The 18,699-nt window shown below is 40.7% G+C and overlaps 3 protein-coding genes across 7 annotated transcripts; 1 reads left to right on the top strand and 2 right to left on the bottom strand.

Moving 5' to 3' along the window:
- Positions 1–151: 151 nt before the first annotated feature.
- LOC147760389 (uncharacterized) lies at positions 152–2,708 on the bottom strand. Of its 2 annotated transcripts, none has more exons than XM_086994411.1 (3): positions 2,566–2,708; positions 919–1,390; positions 152–617 (listed from the first exon to the last, which is right to left on the bottom strand). In XM_086994411.1, the coding sequence occupies exons 2-3, from the start codon at positions 1,375–1,377 to the stop codon at positions 513–515; spliced, it is 564 nt and encodes a 187-aa protein (XP_086850537.1). In that variant the 5' UTR covers positions 1,378–1,390; positions 2,566–2,708; the 3' UTR covers positions 152–512. The 2 variants fall into 2 exon arrangements, with proteins under 2 accessions (XP_086850537.1, XP_086850538.1); XM_086994412.1 differs by having other exon boundaries at positions 919–1,386; positions 2,566–2,687.
- A 174-nt stretch (positions 2,709–2,882) lies between these two features.
- Positions 2,883–15,614, bottom strand: LOC147760388 (uncharacterized). 3 transcript variants are annotated; one of them, XM_087019433.1, is made up of 2 exons: positions 15,526–15,614; positions 2,883–5,537 (listed from the first exon to the last, which is right to left on the bottom strand). In XM_087019433.1, the coding sequence occupies exons 1-2, from the start codon at positions 15,549–15,551 to the stop codon at positions 4,073–4,075; spliced, it is 1,491 nt and encodes a 496-aa protein (XP_086875559.1). In that variant the 5' UTR covers positions 15,552–15,614; the 3' UTR covers positions 2,883–4,072. The 3 variants fall into 3 exon arrangements, with proteins under 3 accessions (XP_086875559.1, XP_086875558.1, XP_086875557.1); XM_087019432.1 differs by lacking the exon at positions 15,526–15,614 and adding an exon at positions 10,764–10,930; XM_087019431.1 differs by lacking the exon at positions 15,526–15,614 and adding an exon at positions 8,338–8,505.
- Positions 15,015–18,289, top strand: LOC106157909 (growth hormone secretagogue receptor type 1). Of its 2 annotated transcripts, none has more exons than XM_013533704.3 (2): positions 15,015–15,333; positions 16,734–18,289. In XM_013533704.3, the coding sequence occupies exon 2, from the start codon at positions 16,829–16,831 to the stop codon at positions 18,248–18,250; it is 1,422 nt and encodes a 473-aa protein (XP_013389158.3). In that variant the 5' UTR covers positions 15,015–15,333; positions 16,734–16,828; the 3' UTR covers positions 18,251–18,289. The 2 variants fall into 2 exon arrangements, with proteins under 2 accessions (XP_013389158.3, XP_023930542.2); XM_024074774.2 differs by lacking the exon at positions 15,015–15,333 and adding an exon at positions 15,344–15,884.
- The last annotated feature ends 410 nt before the right edge of the window (positions 18,290–18,699 follow it).

The following is an 18,699-nucleotide window of genomic DNA, read 5'->3' as shown; positions in this document are numbered from 1 at the left end:
TAATCAGATGTTTGACAGTCTTTGCTCACCTGTCGCATTCATGGATTGTGTTTTGTTTTGGGAGAGGAAGAGCGTAAACTGAGGGAGTGTCCGCAGATTGCACGTAAGTATGACAACTCAGGAAAATGAGACGGTGAACAAACATACCAAATAAGGTGTATAGTGTAATTTATTTCTTTTACATGTAAATTGAATATTGCAGCAGTTTATAGACTTGTATATATTCCTAAAAAAGGATTATAGAGATAATGTGAGCATCTGAGTGGATAACAAATGAAAAATAAAAGAAATGAGTACCATGATAGTGTGTTAAAATGGGATTGTTCTTAACCTTTTTTTCGACGAACACAAATTAGGCCTACAGAATTTACGTCTTTTGATAATATCGGAAATTTTGAAACAGGCCTAATCATTTAGGAATGTTTTAATCGGTTGACGAGGGGGACTTAAGATGGATGAGTTACGTCTCTCAATTACTGAGGCATGGCTATATGTCTTAATGCTGTGCCTAGCTAGTCCTGGTATGTGACTGGTGGGGTAAATCTTAGAGAGTTCAAACCAGCTTTGGCGCCCGGTGATGTCCACAACGTCTTAATTTCCTCCCTTAGCCGCGGAATCTAAAAAGAAAGTATTTTAAGTATTTAAAATACGCACTTTTGGCAATCATCACTGTAAACCATGCACTTCTTGGTCTAACACAATTATGTCTTCTTTAACTTCTTTGTTTTCTTTAGATGAGAAATTATACAACTTATTACCAGTAAACTCAAAGTCTAAGACCAGTCAATTAAAAGGCGTAAAAAAGTAAATGTAAAAATATATAATAAAAGAGTGAAAAATAAAAAAAGAAAAAGAAAAAACGAATGACAAACAGAACGAAAAGAAAATCAACATATAACTAAAACAAAAAGTTCCTACCAGATTTCTTGTACAAGGTTTTTTCCACTTAGAGAGTTTAAAGTCCCGGATACTTTGTTGCGCGTAGAGAGCGGTCTGGCTGGCTCCACCGTCCCACTCCACGCACGGCTTGCCGGGTACAGGGATGATCAGAGACGCTTGACTCTCGCCGCCGTCCCAGTGAATTTGACCGCGGCCCTTCTCTCCCTCAAACGTCTTCCCCGTCCCTTTAGCACGGTGGTTGTCATGACAACCTGGCCTCGGGGGCTGCAGCACGGGCGAGCGTCTGCGCGCGAGAAGAGCAGCGATGATGAGAAAGAGGACCGTTGCTATGATGCTGCATATCAAGAGGTACCGCATGATGTGTAGCTGGTCCCGCAGCCCTGCCACCTGCCGGAAGACGTTGGAACTAACAGTGAGGTCTTTCGAGGAGCCCATGCAACAGTCCGTTGTGAATAACCGTAGGAAATCGCTCATCATATGTGGAACCTGCCTTTTTAAAGAGACAAAGAATGGTGAAATGGTATGGGAATGAAAATGAAACAACTTGTTTACAGTAAGCCATCCTGCAGGAAACCATCGATCGTATCATTTTTTAAATTAATGAAAAAAAAATTTTTTTTTCATTTGTTGAATGAATGATAAGCTAGCTGTAGTAAACATCTCAGTATACATGTAGTACATGTAACAACAAAGGAATGAATGGCTAAGGTTACTCTAAAGATAAAGTTTACAATTAAATGATCTAATACTAAACTGAGTCTATGTCTAAACTCAGTCTAAACTGACTTTTTAATCGAGTCAGTTTCTATCATGAGCGATAATTTTGGCACAGCCACGTGATCATGTTCATTCAGAAAAGTACCGGTACATGCATGTACTGTCTTTCGATCGTGTATCGGGTGTACTAGTATGTTAGGCAGGCTGAACGCATATTATTTGCTGAGAAGACGGCTGATGATGACTTACGGTAAAATCAGCCGAGATTTCTCGGAAATTTGAGGACAGAAAGGTCAGAAATAGGCAATTGTCTTTTAGCGAGTGGTGTACAGAGTACCAATAAAAACTAACATAATGCATCTCACGGATCATTTCTGCCTCGTTTTAGGCTAGCTACCGCGAATGATTCCCATTTGTTCTGATCGATATCGGCCTATAACTGTACGTAGATATTCTACTAGCATGTGCACGAGGCAATTAACTGGTTGCTTCATCAATCAACATACTGCGTGGCGCATCCTACATTCCTACTTCAGTTTTCAAATTGCTTCTCTTCAATCAAAGAACTTTTTTTTCGAGTTTGTCCCAGTATACGGCATCGTAATATTCGACCGCTATTTGAAAGGCGTGTTTTTATCTGAACGTATTCAAGGCAATAACCTTATAAATTTGTTGCCTACATCAATCAATGATGACTTTTTTATCGAGTCAGTTTCTATCATAAGCGATAATTTTGGCACAGCCAAAGTAGATGTTTTTATTCGATTAGAATGCTTGTTTTCACCAAACAGTAGTCAAGCTACTGTATATATTCCTGCATTGAAACCGCCTATCCAGAATTTTGACACAGCTTTGACACAATCTAAATTACATGAAAATTCAGCATTTGAGTTAGCAGTTTATGACAATAAAATCATTGTTAAAAGACTCAAAATGACTCTTACTCACCGTTCTTTTTATGATGCGGCAACGTATGCTGGCCTTGTGTATTTACGTTGCCATGATCGTTTTTTTGTTACTTTTGACGTTACAGGTAGCTAACGTAAGATTACGTTCTACGAGGTGACGGATGCCTTCGAGTTCTGCTACGTCACAATGACGCGTCATTTTTCTCACAAATGCATTGCACAATATGCATCACATTTACAATTTTTCAGCTTTCATAGCTAATATTTTTTTAAAATTTAATCTACTTTTTATAGAAATTGTTATGCTCATCATAAGTACGTGAAACAATAGCAAGAATAGAAAAAACGGGAGCCAAGTTTAAGTCATACATGTAGGTCTGTTTATTAGTAGAATAATTGTAATCGGCCAATCAGAATTAAAATACGTCATATTGGCGTCATATGAGATCATCCGGGTACTAAACAGCTAACCCACAATGCTTAAAAATTGGCACTACAAAATTGATACAATGCAAACATATTTTGGCAAACGGAACCTCAACAAATAGCCTAAAAACACGGATGTTTTCAGTGCTTCCTAGTCTAAAAAATGCGCCTGGCACAAAGGCGCCCAGTTGGTGTTTCACAGCAGTAAAAAAATATTCAAAGTCAAATGTAGTTGGTTTAAAATCAAGTTCCTGTCCTAGAAGATCCAACCGTCCTCGTGCTTAACCCGTCTCTGGACTGTGGTATATAGTCATATTCATGAATCATAAAATTTATAAAAATACACACAACGTATATGTATCTCTATACAGGCCTATTATGTTGAAGATAGTCTAAGGTTTTTTTTTAGAAATGCACGTAGAGTTTTGACTGAGCACGAAAATAACAGGTAATAGAGCGCATTCGGAAAAGCACACTAACAGATCAGTGGATCAAATATGGCCGACCCACTTAAATGCTTGTAGCGTAATCTCCTCGGGGAATATATTCAGTGTCTAGTCGGGCATTAAGCGACAAGCTTTTCAGTGGGTCGCCATATTTGATCCTCGGATCTGTTAGACCGCTGTTCTGTATGGGCTCAAAGTCACTCAGCAAAGCATATAGTAATTATATTAGTAGCTGTTCTTAGGCAGGTGCAGTACATTATTTGTACACCTTGATGTTAAACGAAAGAAAAAATCTCCTGATAAATATACCAGTAGTAATAAAAAAAACAAAGTTCCACCCAACGCTTTAAAGGTGCTAGAAAGGTTCCTTGAGGTTAAAAATAATGTCTTTAGCTAACCTTATTTTGCAAAGGTTACAGGAAAATGAACCCTTGTTTTTCATTACGCTTCTAGCAAATGCCACAGTGCGCAAACATTGAAAGAAGAGAAAATGTGAAAAAAAAAAACGTCAAAAGCTGATGTACTTTCTTATATTTTCAACCAAAAATGCAGAAAAAGTTTCTTGAGATACAACTAGCAGAGTTCAGGTGAAAATCAGTTACAGTGCACTATATTGCTGATGCCTCGCAATTTTCTAATCCGCGTCTCAGCGTTGGCTCTTACTGGTAGCTAATATTAAACCCAGACGCGTTTCACAAAACAAGAGATAGAGACAGATATATACCCCAGCACAGGTAGAAGAGATATATGATAAATTGATGTAGCACCGCTTGCGTGGCTAGACTCATAAAACATAGTGTACTTGAACCCTGATGAGTGCTCAGCTTCGCTAACATTACGGAATAGATTTTCTATGAAGTAAGTATCGGGGTCTTTAAGAATATCGTCTATGATGTCAGACACTTCGTCTAATCCCTCAGGAGATGCGCCATCCAGTTCATTGACTTGCGGGACGAAGTAATTGGGCAAGAATCGATTCTTGCAGACATCTTGAATGCTGGCCAGTGCCTCTGACACAGCAGCGTTCATGTCCGCGAGCCTCCAATCTGTCCCCAGTTCCTCCACCACCCAGAAGGAGAGCAGTTTGAGATGAAATCCCGTAATGGCGTCTTCGACGTGCTGGAAGTACTTGCGCCTCAACGCCTTCAGGAACATCATCAACGTGCGTTGTTCCTTGTTCCACGTGTTGATCAAAATGTTCTCAGCCTGGACGAAAACGAGGCGCCACGTCTCCTGGCTCGCTCTGTCGTCATCGTTTGACTTCCGGGTCACTTCAGCCCCGGTGTTCTTCAGCAGAGCGACGGTCTCCCCCTGAGGCCACATCCTGGGCCAGTTCGGCTCCTCCCACTGCCGGAACCACGTGGGCCACGAGGTGCGATACACGAGGACGACGTCCATGACGACCTCGGCGTCTGGGCGCATGGTGATGAACTTTCCTATTGCCCCTCCAATGGCATCCACGGCGTTCGTGTCCACCCAGCCAGGGTTGTAATCATTGGCGAACCCTTCCTCGGAGTCCGGGACGTTTCCGTCGCAGCATTCCTTGTCTCCGCCCTCATCAACGAAACAGGATTTGTACGGAGGGGTGGTGAAACTCTGATATCCCTTGTACATCCGGGCGGTAAGGATCGGTGGGCGTGTCCTGTTGGTTTTAGGGTCGAACCCGTGCAGCAGGATGGTGACGGTATTATTAAGACACGTGCCTTTTGTATTATTAGGCGCCGCCCAGTATTTAATGTCCACTGAGACGCCAGACCGCTGGGGGTCGTAGAAGCGAGCCATGCTAAGACGTCTGTGCAAGGGGGTTACCCTTTGGTTGTTCACATACAAATGGACGTACACGTCGGAATTGGGAACTTTCACCAATCTGACTGCAGAATGGGGGGCCTCCAGAGCTTTCACAGAGGGGTCCAGAAAATCGAAATCGGATTCGAACCCGGTTTTGCCGCCTGGAAGCTTCTCGGGTATGTGTAGTCGCTGGAATAGACTTCCGGCGGGAGCGATGCCGGGGTTCTTATCCACGACTTCCTTCAGTAATTTCCGGAGAGGTCCGTTTTCCTGTTCGTCAATTTCCTTCAGGACGTCTTCGTAGTGCTCCCAAAGACTGATGTTGACATTAATGGTTTGTCGCGGAACTTTCCTGAAAAAAAAATGGTCTTATATTTAATTATCGATGTTATTTTATTTTGTTTATTTTTTTCTGTCACAAAAATGTACTAAAATAAAGAAATGCAAAAATACAGGAAGAAACTCTGTTAACCTTACTGTGGATTGTTTTATGGTTCGGAAGAAAAAAAAAATCCGAAACAAAGTAAAATAGGAAGAAAAAATAAAACCCGTTAAATATGATAATTTCAGAGAACATTTTTGAAATGCCACGAGACAGCATTTTTTAGAACCAAGTCATGTAATTGACCCCATATTAAAAAAACAGACACCTTAATTTTGACGGTGATGATAAAACGTAAACAGCGTACTTAGACCTAAAGACAGAACCATGCCGCGGGTATGAAAGTATGAAAGTGTTAGTCATCGGGGAAAACTTCCAGAGGTTGTAAATGATATAGACGGTAATTATAGACTTTTAATATTTAAAAAATAATTCCCTTGGAGCCTTTTGATAGCACAGGCTTTTTTGCATGTTACCTTTTTCCTGAATTCTGCCCATTTTTTAAATCACTCTCTTAGTCTTTTGAGAGGTATGGTTATCATATTATCGAGTCATTTAAAGGTTGTAACATTCTGTCCACGAGCATAATAGCTAAATGATAGGTTTATGTGATACTTTTGCGAACAATGGCAAAAAAGGAAACAAGTAAAAAAAAGATAAAATAAATTAAACGATGTGAAGATAATTGCCAGAAATGCCAAAAGCACAACATTGTGCAGCGTTAGATAATTTGATGATATTTCACTTCTGCTGGCCGAGTTGTCGATACAATGTGCATGATGCTCATCATAACGGTACACATACAACTCTCTCTCTCTCTCTCACTGACTGTAGCTGAATAACTGTGGTAATGGGACAGCGAGCGTGTTCTGCATTAATCTTTTCAAAATTGCCCATTTAAAATTGAGCACAAGAAGGGGAAATCTGGAAAACACATTAATATTATAGTGATTAAGACTATAACTCAATGCTCCTTTTTTCGGGGGAGGGGGAGGGGATGAATTGCAGTAAATCATGATCACCCTCTATCACGGTACATGTACATAATAGCTTATGCCACCTGCCGACCCAAGTCATCGCCTAACTCAGTCACCATACTTCAAATCCTACGTTGTACTGACCTAAAATGTATTTCGTACCCAGTTAAGTGCATTCTCATGCTGATTTAATTTTGATAAGATGGCAATCTAAAAAAAGTTAATGTATATTATGTCTTTACCATTCATGCAGTAAAAAAGGAAATATGCATTGCTTGACTGAACGACAGTAGGGCAGAATGCTTGGAAGATGGGTTGGGCGAGTTTGAAAAAGATGATTGACCATTTTGACCAGTTTAAGAATGAACCTTTTACAAGAAGCCAACTGAGCGATGGCATATTCCATACAAATATACTCGTTGGACTCAGTGGGAAAATGGGCAAGATGAGTTCTTACAAAAGAGAAAAAAATTGACCTATTTTACAATTCGCTCAATACAAGCCAACTGAGTGGTGACATATTCTATGAAAAAATTCCCCTTGGACACAGCATGAAAAAAATAATCGTCATGAAGAAGCCAGAGACACATCCGACATTTCTGTCAATATCTTATGAAAAATCAACCGGTGGTTCTGATAGCGGTACGTGCAGTAACTCAAAGTGACAGCCCGCTGGAGCCTGCCAAGCCGCAAAGGGTATATGGAGGTCGCACTGTCACCTAATGACAATAAAAACGCTCCTGTGTAAGACGTTAAATTTAGGAAGATAATTTGTATAATCCTAGCAGAGAGAGAGAGAGAGAGAGAGAGAGAGAGGCATAAATTTAAGCTGCATTCACAGACTAGCAGCTCCACGGATCAAAGGTGATCAACCCCCTTGAAGGCTTGCCGAGTAATCCCCGCGGGGAATCTATTCAGTGTCTGTTAGGGGGTTATGTGGCAGGCTTTCAAGTGGGTCAGCAATATTTGATCCGCGGAGCTGTTAGTCAGCGGATCAACTTGTTCTGAATGCGACCTTAGGGTATACTGCAGGTAGAAAACGTTTTTGACTGAGAGCGACAAGTAAGTGTTCGAATGAAGACCGAATTTAATCAGTTTTTTTACCGAGAGATCCGAGAGGATGCAGGTGAACCTCTACTACAACACGGTTCTGAATAGACTGTATCTTGTTGGTGTGGTCTTTAAGGGGGGGGGGGGGGGGGGGGCGCTAACATATTGTGCTTCGCACAGTAAAACCTGCCACTAAAATCAACCAAGCATAGTCGTGAGAGTGGCCGGGACTTCTGTCATACGCAGCACAACACACCTATGAGGAATATTTCACTTGGGCATGTACTACATGTAGCTGTACCCTTGCAGCAGTCGATCTTGGTTATATGTCAGCTCGATAGTGCATGGTTCCAATGTAGCGGTTTACATGTATTATTGACAATGGCGGTCGGGCGGTATCATAACCACTACCACGTACCCCTCCCTGCCCTTCACCCCCCCCCCCCCCCCCCCCCGAATTAAAAAAATATCAAAACAGTTTAACAATCAAAACGAGACAAAACCAAGTGATTCTGCCATTCCTGCGACCTAAATATTATACCTGTAATAAAACTATCCTCAATCGTCAATCATAAATATGCTTAGCAAAGGTTGGCAAATTGTTTTCATGCGTCCACCCTCTCTGCAAGCTAAGTAATAGATCTGCCAGTACGCATATTCACCAAAAATAAAAATCAGCTAAAAATAACGTTTTTCCTCACACAGTAACTGTCTTATCAACAAAGAATAGATCTTATACTCACGTGCGCAATTGCTGAATAGGAGGCAGACACATAGCAATTCCACAGTAAAGCAAAATTGCCAAACATCCTAGCAAACAACGGCGAGCCATCCTTTTCTACTAGCCAGTGCCGGCAAAACTAACTACCAAGGCGTTGGCTCCGTTTATTGCTATACCTTACCCAACATGCACCGCGTACGTAACCTATTTTTAGGAGTTATTTTTTCGAGCAAAAGCCGATGGGTTCTTTTGCCATTCATTAATTGCCGAAGCATATCCATTACGGATCGGCGTTATTGGAGTCAAATAGGCAAATTAGCCGTTAAGCCAATCAGTATTGGATAATTATGAAACAGATTTGATGCAGCGCGGGGCCCAGGGGGCCGCGTTGATTTATGTCTGGTAGACTAGGTCAGTTTGTTTTTCCTTAAGAGCGAGTTCAAGGGCAAGCGGTCGCAAAGAATTGCGAGCTGCGTTCAGGGCAGACTTAATGAAAGCTGGCTTAGGGAAAGTAGCTGAAGTGCGTACATATATTCATGCTTAAAAATGTACATAGACTAGTACACTGCCACGGGTGTAGAATTTCAGAAAAATGGCTAAGAAAAAGTTTACCAAAATCTAAGTAAAAGATTTATTTTACTTGCCCCTTGATTGCTTGGTTATTTTAATGTCGTGTAGTTTATAAAAAAGAGTTGAGGTGGGCACCGTATATAAATCCTGAGATTTCCACAATGTAACTATAGTGACTGCTCTGTCATGATATGTGTGTGTGTGTGTGTGTGTGTGTGTGTGTGTGTGTGTGTTGATATTATTTAAAAAGCGGCGGCCTACGTATAGCTTTCTAACTAACTAAGAGATGTTTTTTTTCAGATAAGTGAATTTGTTAGTGTTTGTAATATAATTTTGCCAGCTGATTATGGTTATTGTGATATATAATATTGGCCTGTAGGCCTGAACTTCAGTTGAATAAACCTTGATTGCAACACTCCGCTTTGATGTATAAACAGCTAGGCTGTACAGCCATATATATATATATATATATATATATATATATATATATATATATATATATATATATATATATATATATACTCCATTGAAGCGGGCGGGTGCAATGAGCAAGCAACGCGGATTATTTCTCAAATTTTTTATAGCAAGTGTATTATTCATTGAAGGGGTCTAGACTCTGATTAATCATGGTCAATAAAGATTTCGGTCTTAAAGTTAATTCCATCTATAGAGATATCCCCTATAATACAGGAACCGGTTCGGATTGCTTTCTATACGTAAGCCGCTAGATTTTGACCCACCTACGTCACCCCAACCCAAGCCAGTACGAATCCAATTGAGGGCGGTCTCTATTACACGGTCGATGTTTCTTATCACATATTCTTTTTGGCATTGTCACAATTGTGTCGCATCTACCACAATCGCACCCGCCCAAATAGACGCCACGTTTTGGGGCACTGTGATTGAAAACGTACAGTTTTTAAATTCCCTATTCAGCCTATTTTCTCTTTACATGTAGTAGCTATATGTCCTAAAATCGTGCATCATCATTTCGACGTAATGATATTGATACCTTTATTTCTTTATTTTTACCAGGAATTAACATTGATGTAGAAACTCTCTCTCTCTCTCTCTCTCTCTCTCTCTCTCTCTCAAAAAAGCCTTTCTAAGATAGCAACATAGATAGGCTTAACCAGTAAAATTATTTAAAGGCGCTTGTTTTTTCTGTTCTGCACCGGTGTTCCTTTCAAGATGATGCCGTTGGTATCTACTGTGACCGGCAGGCATACAGGAAGGGTTCGGGGACTCCAGTGGAAAGCACTGGCTTGGTAAGGGATAATACATATTTAGGACGACAGATGGCGCGCAGTATTTTCATGGTATATGGTCTGGTATAGTATAATACGATATTGTAAGGAACACGAAATGGCAAATCCCAATCCCGACCCACTCTTATCTTAACACTTTCCTTAGTACATGTCACCACAAGTAAATGCAGCAAATCAGTTATGTACTGTATTTTATATTTATTTTTTCATTTTTATAGGCAACTTTTACATCTAATGTCTGCCCGCACAACAAGACTACACTCCGAGAGTAGATCTTGAGACGGCAAAGGAGTCGACGCCTACTCCAAATTTTCCCTCTTCAAAATCAGCGATGGGACTGTGAAGTACCTGCTTACACTGGGAGACTACTCGGGAACGGCCGTGTAACAAAACTGAGGGTCTGTGTAACAGAAAGTCCGCCCTCCATATAGTTATAATGGTTAGGGTTAGTCTGACCTAAGTGGGTCAAAATCTAGGGCGAAGCTTACCTGTACAAATGAATGGGAAGCGGACTCCCTGTTATGGGGGACTCTTTGTCACGTTACACCGACAGGAACTGTAGTCCGCTTCCCATTACTTTGTACAGGTGACATTCGTCACATATACTAACCTCAATAATCTGACTAACACCAACTGCACTAATCGTATGGGACCCCGGACTTCCATTCCCAGGACTACCATTCCTGTCATACCTGGACAACGTCGCGTATTCTGAGAACTGCGCGTGGTGGTTTACAAGATTCCCTTCCACCAACCTGTATGGGCACTACTACAATATGGTCCACACTCTTCTTTTGCCGATGATGTGAATTAGCGTGACTCCGAAGGGTACTATTACTCACTTTCTTTATTAAGATTGTTCAGTGTTGTTTAGCTATTGAAATTCGCTCAATTGAATCGACTGCTTACCACTAATAAGTTAAAACGCATAACATGTTTTAGGGAATCTTATGACTGGTTATCTTCTTTGTAATTGGTTTTATGTGCGTATTTTTCTTTTCAGTTAAGGTTTTCCAGTATAACCAGGAAAATACACACAGTAATTTCCTATTCTGTGATAGAACAGTATCATTTTTTAAACCAGGATTTCCCATTATAATGGCGCTATGTACAGTAAATGTTTGCAGTATAACAATATATACTTAAATTCTGCGATGTAACTGTTTAGTCACAGCTAAGAATTCTCCTTTTTATAAACAACCAATGTGGCGAGGAATCTTAATTGAAAGTAAACATTCATGATTCAAGAGAGATGAGAACTTCAAGGGTTCTGCTGAGTTATTGTATATGCATTTTTTTAAACAAACTAACAAACGTAATATGTCCGTAGTCAATTGCTAACTTTGGTATAATTTATCATAATTGGAAGACTTTAATCTTGCCTGTCTGTTCCCCAACTATCAGTTGTCCGAGACAATTAACTACAACATCTTCTGGCTTGAATAGTCTAATTTTTTTGTTTGCAAGAAACTTCTTGAATTTTCCATCCGGTGACATCAGGTGCAGACGTTGGTCGCCGAATTCCGTAATAATTATGCCTCCATTATCCAAGCAGCACGTGCCGCCTGGAAGGCTCACCTGTCCGTCCCCATCACCCTTGGTACCATGTCTGTATTTAAGCTGGAGAGTCGGATCGTATACACGGATGTTATCATTTCCTGGATCTGTGACGATGATGTCATCATTCGCGTTACAGTGGACGTTTTTACAATATTTACCCCCTGCTGGGTCTGGTGTCGTCTGCAGGACCTCGCCCTCCTTGTGGTGCACAGCCAGACTACGGTCACCGACCACTACATAGTGACTCTGGCTGTTGACCGCTACTGCATGTGGCGACTCACTGTAGAATATTCTCACGTGGTCCGTATCGTTCCCGTGGTTTATGAGCTTTCTCGCGAGGTCTACAACGTCGTCCAGTTGGTTTTGGGTGGCGGTAGCAGTTGCAATTAAACCATCTAAAACTTCCAGTATGGCGTTCGACTTGGCATCTTTTTCTTCCAGAAGATCATCAGCACGTTGACGGACCATCTTCATAACTAGCTGTAACTGCTTGTTAACTTGATTCTTTGCCTTCTTTCTTCCCTTTTCTACTGAAGCTTTCTTGTCTTCAGCAGCGGTTTTAAACTGATCGCAGAGTATACTTTTCTTCTCGATGGGTTTCACGTGGAGTTTTAGTTTTTCCTTGCGTTTGTCGGCAGCAATATTGATTCTTAGGCAATCATGATCCTTGTGGTCTAAAACCATACAACCGACACATATGAACTTTTTACTCCTTGGACAGAAGATTTCTACGGGGTCCTTGTTGTTGTGGTCACAAAGGATGTTTTGTCGGGCACGCAGCTCTGTCACGTATTCGTCGCTGTCAAACTGGTCGACAGGAAACAGTTTGTGGTCACGATTTAACTTATGAAGCACATGTTCCGAAGAACAATCTCCACACATACTTTCCTCGCAGTCCAAACAGCGTTTGGTTGCCGTCGGCGAATTGTGGGTGTTTTTCAGGAAACATACCTCGCATTTCTTGGCAGCTTTAGCTTGATCTATTTGTCCAAGTGTGTGTAATATGCTGACCAGAAGTTGATTTGTTTGCAAACAATTTACACCGCCCCTAGGGAGGTCACACTGACGTCTACAGAGAGGACAAAGGAAGCCAGGCTGACCTCAGAAATTTCTGTCTAAACGGTCTTGGAGGCAGTGCTGGCAAAACGTATGTGAACAGCTGAGGACCTTGGGGTCTTTGAACCTTTCAAGGCATATGCTGCACGTTAGGTAATCTTCCGTTAGGATCTTGGACAGAGACGTGGTTTCTAGGACCAATACCTTAAAGAAGAGAAATAAAAGAGAAAGATTTGGTATGGAGGTTAATACATATCATCTAGCTATATTTAGATACACGTAGTATAAGGTATGCAACTAAGACCCCATTCCCATAGATTTTAGATCGATCTATCCCTGTGGGGAGTCTCACTAGTTTACTGTCAGCTTAGCCGGCTTAAGCGTTTGTCCCGCCTACTAAAAGCTGTAAGGGGGTAATTAACTATGGTGCGCGCTCGGCTGACTGCAATTTAGCGTGAACCCCCAGGGAGATTTAGGTCGATCTAAATCTTAATCTCTGGATCGATCTAAATCTCTGGGAATGCACCCTTAGTGATTATATGAAATAAAGGTAGTCCCGACATAAAGAAACGTTATGAAACGTCTTCATTGCTTGAGGAGGACACCGTAAGCCTCTCTATTGGGGTGTACGTGACGATAGTTATTATCGCCAAGATGGAAATGAGTGCAGTAGGAATGAAAACACAAAGTGAATAATTAAAAATATACTAAATACATAAAGACGGAGTGAAAATAACACTATATGAATAGCTATGTAATTAAACACGTCTTTAACATGTAAAGTGAATAATGGAATAAATTGAAATTTGAAATGGGATATAAAATCTAAAATACGGTTGTAACCGAAGCACCACAGGGTAGGTATATGTATGTGGCGAGCAAATGCCACAATTCGAACATCGGGAACAAACAGTTATGTGTTTATTCTGTTTTATTCTGTTTTACCACCCTACAGGGACACAAAACTGCAGCAACCACCAACCCAGTTCGTTAACAGGCACAGTATATTCCCATTATTATATAACAACAAATTAGTACTAAGGCTTACCTCTCTTCTTTCCAGCTATATTTCTCTTGGTGGCAGTCGCCTTATAGATATTCTGTCTCTGTTAACATATACACCTGGGTTTTCAGTGTTCAAGGAGACTTCAAAGTCATCTTAATCAGCAATGTGGCGCGATCTTTATGTACAATAGCAGACATGGTGACATACTTAATAGTTGTTATCAGGCTGAATTCAGTCCAGTGCACTGATTGCAACTGGCCTAGTAGTAAGAGAGTATAAACTAGTTTTTTTACAGCGTATGGAAGATAGATAAACTTTTGAGTGACGCGCACTGGGCCTGTTGTAAATGTTGTATTGTAAAACTTAAGGTTTAACATTCATTAATTCGCTTATCGTGAGTAGTATTGAGGCAGTCGGACAAATAGGCCTTCAAATGGATAAATTGTTGGGTACGTGTAAGTGTATGTTGAACACTTTGGTTTGCAATTAAAACAGTACAGGATTTCTGGATGTCTCAACGAGCGCAGCCAAGTCTCAGAAACTTCAACCTGTCCCACAGATCGTAAAGTATCACCTCTACCGCATTATGTCCTAGTCTATTAAGGTGATCTGTCTCTCTCTCTCTCTCTCTCTCTCTCTCTATATATATATATATATATATATATATATATATATATATATATATATATTTCACATACTGTTTATTGGTAATTGTGTTTATATACATTGTTTTATGTAGAGACAGCTTTAACTTTTAATGGATATTAGGTTTAATATTATTATTTACATATTATTACCATTTCCATTAAACGAGGATGGGATACTAGTGATCTGTAGGGTTCTGTGGTGTTTATTCACAAGAAACATCAAGTAACTCATTTGAAAGTATTCTGACCTAATTATTATATATAGCACACTTTTTGTTTCCGTGTAAGGTTTAGTCTCTGGCACATTTGAAGAGAACTGAAAAAATAAATCATTGGCTGACCTAGTTAAGTTTCAGGGTATTTATCATTTTTTCCGTTACAAAATATAATACTTACGCTGTATTCAAATATTATCGGAGACTTATTATTATTATTTTTATTATTATTGCAGTAATTCATACAGTATGTTATTTATATATTTATTATTATGTCCATAAAATATTCTGAATATTATTAACTCACAACACAATATTTTCAGACAATATCAAGCGATAAATATTTAAACTCTAAGGTTTATGCAAAGCATATTGCCTATTTTTTTTATAAAATAATTTAGTTTTCATTGCCAGCTTTCAGCTCTCAGTACGATTATCGGTGTTAACGTCATATGTGGTTTTGTGGGGGCGCATTATTAAATCGTTGTGGTGCTGGCTTGAATAAAAGGAAAAGAAAAAACAAAACAGGAAAATCTGGCGTCGAAGCAAAAATAACGTTAAAATGATCTTTAAATGACTCGGCTGGTTTAAACATCCTTGTGCGTAGGTTGACATCTTAAATGCTTTTCATGGTATACACGCAGATTGTGTGATTTCAATGTCAACTCGGACTTTTTTAGCAGAAATGTAAAAGAGGTGAGTATATTTGTTCTCTCTCTCTCTTTCTCTCTCTCTCTCTCCACACACACACTCACACAGTGAACAGACGGGCAGCGACAAGGAGAAAGTGGGGAGATAAAGCGATCGAAGTTTTTCATATATATCTCAGCAACGTACAAGTACAGCGGATACTATGAAAGTATCGTATTTACACAGCATGATACATACTTCAGCGTTTGCTGCCGTACATTCATCGGTCGTCCCCGCGTCCTCCACTTCTCTCCTCTACCACGTAATATTAAGAGACTTCATCAGGCCGTTATCACTAACATACATATATCACTAAGCAAATATGAAGCTCTAAAGAAGACGTGACGCTGTGCGTCCTGTTTCATCTCACAGCTAAGCAGTCGCTAAACGTCTACAGTAACTTTCGCTACTGCATGGTGATTCAACACCAACGCATATGTTTATGATGGTCAAACCAGGGTTAAAAGGTGGTTTTCTGTAGGATCCCCCCCCCCCCTATTTGTGAGACAGGCCGTTCCGTGACCACGAAAACGTGAAAAAGCTGCTTGTAAGAACAGGTGGGAGTTTTTTTTTTTTATTGCCAGAGTTTACTAGAAGTGGGTATAGCTACCCTGAGTGACATATGGCATTATAAAGCTAGCTTGTCCACAATACCCTTCCTATTTACACGGGTACACTTTATGGACTATTGCTGATGTGGGTTATATAAGAAATCAAGATCGAGCTGGCAATACCGAACCCTGGAACCAAAGGTAGGGTATAGCCGTATAATGGGGTCAGTGGAGAGTGGGTTTGAAAAGTGATAGAGCCACGGGAACCGTCCCATGTGAGATGGATACGGACCACTGTCAGGGAAACTATTAGGGAAAATGAACACGGGTTTACTGCCTTATCTGCATTAACTCAATGTAGGTTAAAGTAAGTTTATTGCCCAATTGGGTCGAGTAATTTATTATCGAACGTCTTATCAGAAATCGAAAAAGACCCGAAAGCGCAAAGTAAAAATGAAGAGTAGCCCGTTCTTACATGGTTGAGTTGGCCATTATTAAAGAATAGCATCTTAACTTAACGAAAATCAAAAAGTTGAAATAAAGTAGAATAAATGCGTTTTTTTTTTGGTAATATTTTGTATAAGTTTCAGACCGGACTCTTCTTAAAAATATTTTAAAATGTCAATTCATGTTGTCTTGTGCATATATGTGAATGTATATTAATGAAGTAGCTGCAAGTCATCTGCAACCCCGAGCAGTTTACTTACAGTTTCGAATGATATCCTGATATCGCTCAAGCATCCACGCCAATCGTGAAAATATGCATACAGTGTACACACATGCATACACACCAACTTTTTGCAGTTCATACTTACACATTACTCGTAGTTTAATGCATTTTCATTTTTTCCACAGGTTTATAAACGTCAAGCTGTAAATCGAGGGTTGTAAAATCTGCATTTCCTCCCAATTATGCAAGGTCGCTACTAATTAATGTCTGCATCACAACAATGACCACACTTGGAATATGTCGGGCACGCGCACTGGTGTGCATTTTTATCTTCCAACAAGTAGGGGATTGCGTTGAGACAACTGGTGCAAACGCAGTTCTCAGTTTTAAACCCTTAATTGTGCGTCACGCGGAACAAACTCGACTGGGAATAAAACCCTTGTTTGAAAAGACAAAAAGATCTGCTGCAAATGGCGGCCACGCTGTCAACATTTCCGGAGCCACGCGGTCGAATCAAGTCCTCGACAAAACACTTCAAAGTCAGGATATGACAAACAATGGCAATGATTCAGCTCCCAACTGCAGTTCTCCTCAGTACCTCGATGACTCAAGCGAGGACTTCATACATTTCCGGGCGGTTATCAGGGTCATGGTATACAGCATTGGAATCGTGTGTAACATGTTATCCGTAGCCGTCTTCCACCGCAAGTCTCTGCGGCGCAACACAACGTGTTTGTACATGACCGCCGTGGCCGTCACTGACACTCTAGTGCTGCTGGATGGATACATGTTCCTTTTTGAGCACGATATTGGAATTAGTGTAATATCCCATGGAGCAGCCACATGCAAATTGACCATGTTTATTCTGTATTGTACTCCGGAAATGAGCGGGCTGTTCTTGACAATTATGAGCGCGGAGCGGTATGTAAAGATTAAATTCCCCTTCAAAGCACAGTCTTTGTGTACGGTGCGAAACACGCGCATTGTCCTGTGCTCGGTGGCTCTGGCCGTAATTATCATTAACTCTCCTATAATTCTGACTGGTTTGGCTTTTGAAGAAATGCCCGGATGCGAAAGACATATTTGCTGGAATTTCTTACATTATGATTCTCGCGCTGCGCAGAGGATGGGAAAGGACGTTGCATACTTTGCAAACATCCATTCCTGGCTTGGGGCTACTTTGTACTGGATCATACCCCTGATCTCACTACCAGTTATAAATATCGCGATAATTTACGAGACCAGAAAGGCTACCAAACGCCATGCGCACGCGTCGTCTACTGCGCTGAGAATCAATCACGTGAGCGTAACCCAGGACACAATGACAGGCACGAGCAGCTCCACCGACCATGATGACACGGGTATCTCAGAAACTGGCACCCCCCAAAACGCCAATACAAGCCAATATGAAGTCCGGAAAAAAAGCCAAAAACAAGTGCAAAGAATGTTACTCGTGGTGACTTTTTCCTACGTTGCCCTCGTTACGCCATATAATCTTTTACAAACGAGGGTGCTAGATTTGTGGAAGTATGGTCGTGTTCATCAGTGGGTTTTCACAATTGCCATCTTCTTGTTTTACGCCAACCACGCTGTGAATTTTTGGCTCTACTGCATCAGCGCGCCCAAATATCGTAGAGAACTAAGAAGGGTACTGAAATCTTGCCGGTTACCATCACGTGTTGAATCTCGCACTACTGAATAGCTTAACGTTCTTATGATAAATAAAGACATTTGCTGCTTACTCCACCGAGTAGTGTGTTATGATCTTACAGCACTTGACTTACTTTAACACCTTGAGCCTGTAAAACTTGTTTGACTCCTGCAATTATTCGAATAAGCCAAAACTCATTTTTTCCCATCAATACTCAAGAAAAAAATCGTTTTTTAAGATTTTTTCCGAGTTTCGAGATTTTCAGATTTTAAGAAAACGAACTGTGTGCAGTCTGCTGTACATGTCGGCCTTAGTATCCAGTGTGACTCATATGACGCCAGGGGGCAGCACTTTCTGGACAGCTTAAATGTGCAATTTATGTAGTTTTATAAATATGATCATATATTCTGAATCGCCGACGAAATCAAGGTACCAAGGAGGAAGACCCCCCCCCCCCCCCCCCCCACACACACACACACAAACTCACCCATCTACTATAG

This window comes from Lingula anatina, chromosome 8 (assembly GCF_051362555.1).
Source record: "Lingula anatina isolate TDL-2025a chromosome 8, LinAna3.0, whole genome shotgun sequence".
Classification (NCBI taxonomy): domain Eukaryota; kingdom Metazoa; phylum Brachiopoda; class Lingulata; order Lingulida; family Lingulidae; genus Lingula; species Lingula anatina.
Note: the sequence above shows the minus strand (reverse complement) of the source record. Positions and strands in the feature narration are given on the sequence as shown.

Excerpts from the sequence above, each read along its gene's own strand:
- LOC147760389 (XM_086994411.1), bottom strand. The coding sequence starts at position 1,377 with ATGATGAGCGATTTCCTACGGTTATTCACAACGGACTGTTGCATGGGC. Across the intron at positions 618-918 it reads AACCTTGTACAAGAAATCTG|ATTCCGCGGCTAAGGGAGGA; the intron begins GTAGGAACTTTT and ends CTTTCTTTTTAG.
- LOC147760388 (XM_087019431.1), bottom strand. The coding sequence starts at position 8,426 with ATGGCTCGCCGTTGTTTGCTAGGATGTTTGGCAATTTTGCTTTACTGT. Across the intron at positions 5,538-8,337 it reads CCTATTCAGCAATTGCGCAC|GAAAGTTCCGCGACAAACCA; the intron begins GTGAGTATAAGA and ends TTTTTTTTTCAG.
- LOC106157909 (XM_013533704.3), top strand. The coding sequence starts at position 16,829 with ATGACCACACTTGGAATATGTCGGGCACGCGCACTGGTGTGCATTTTT.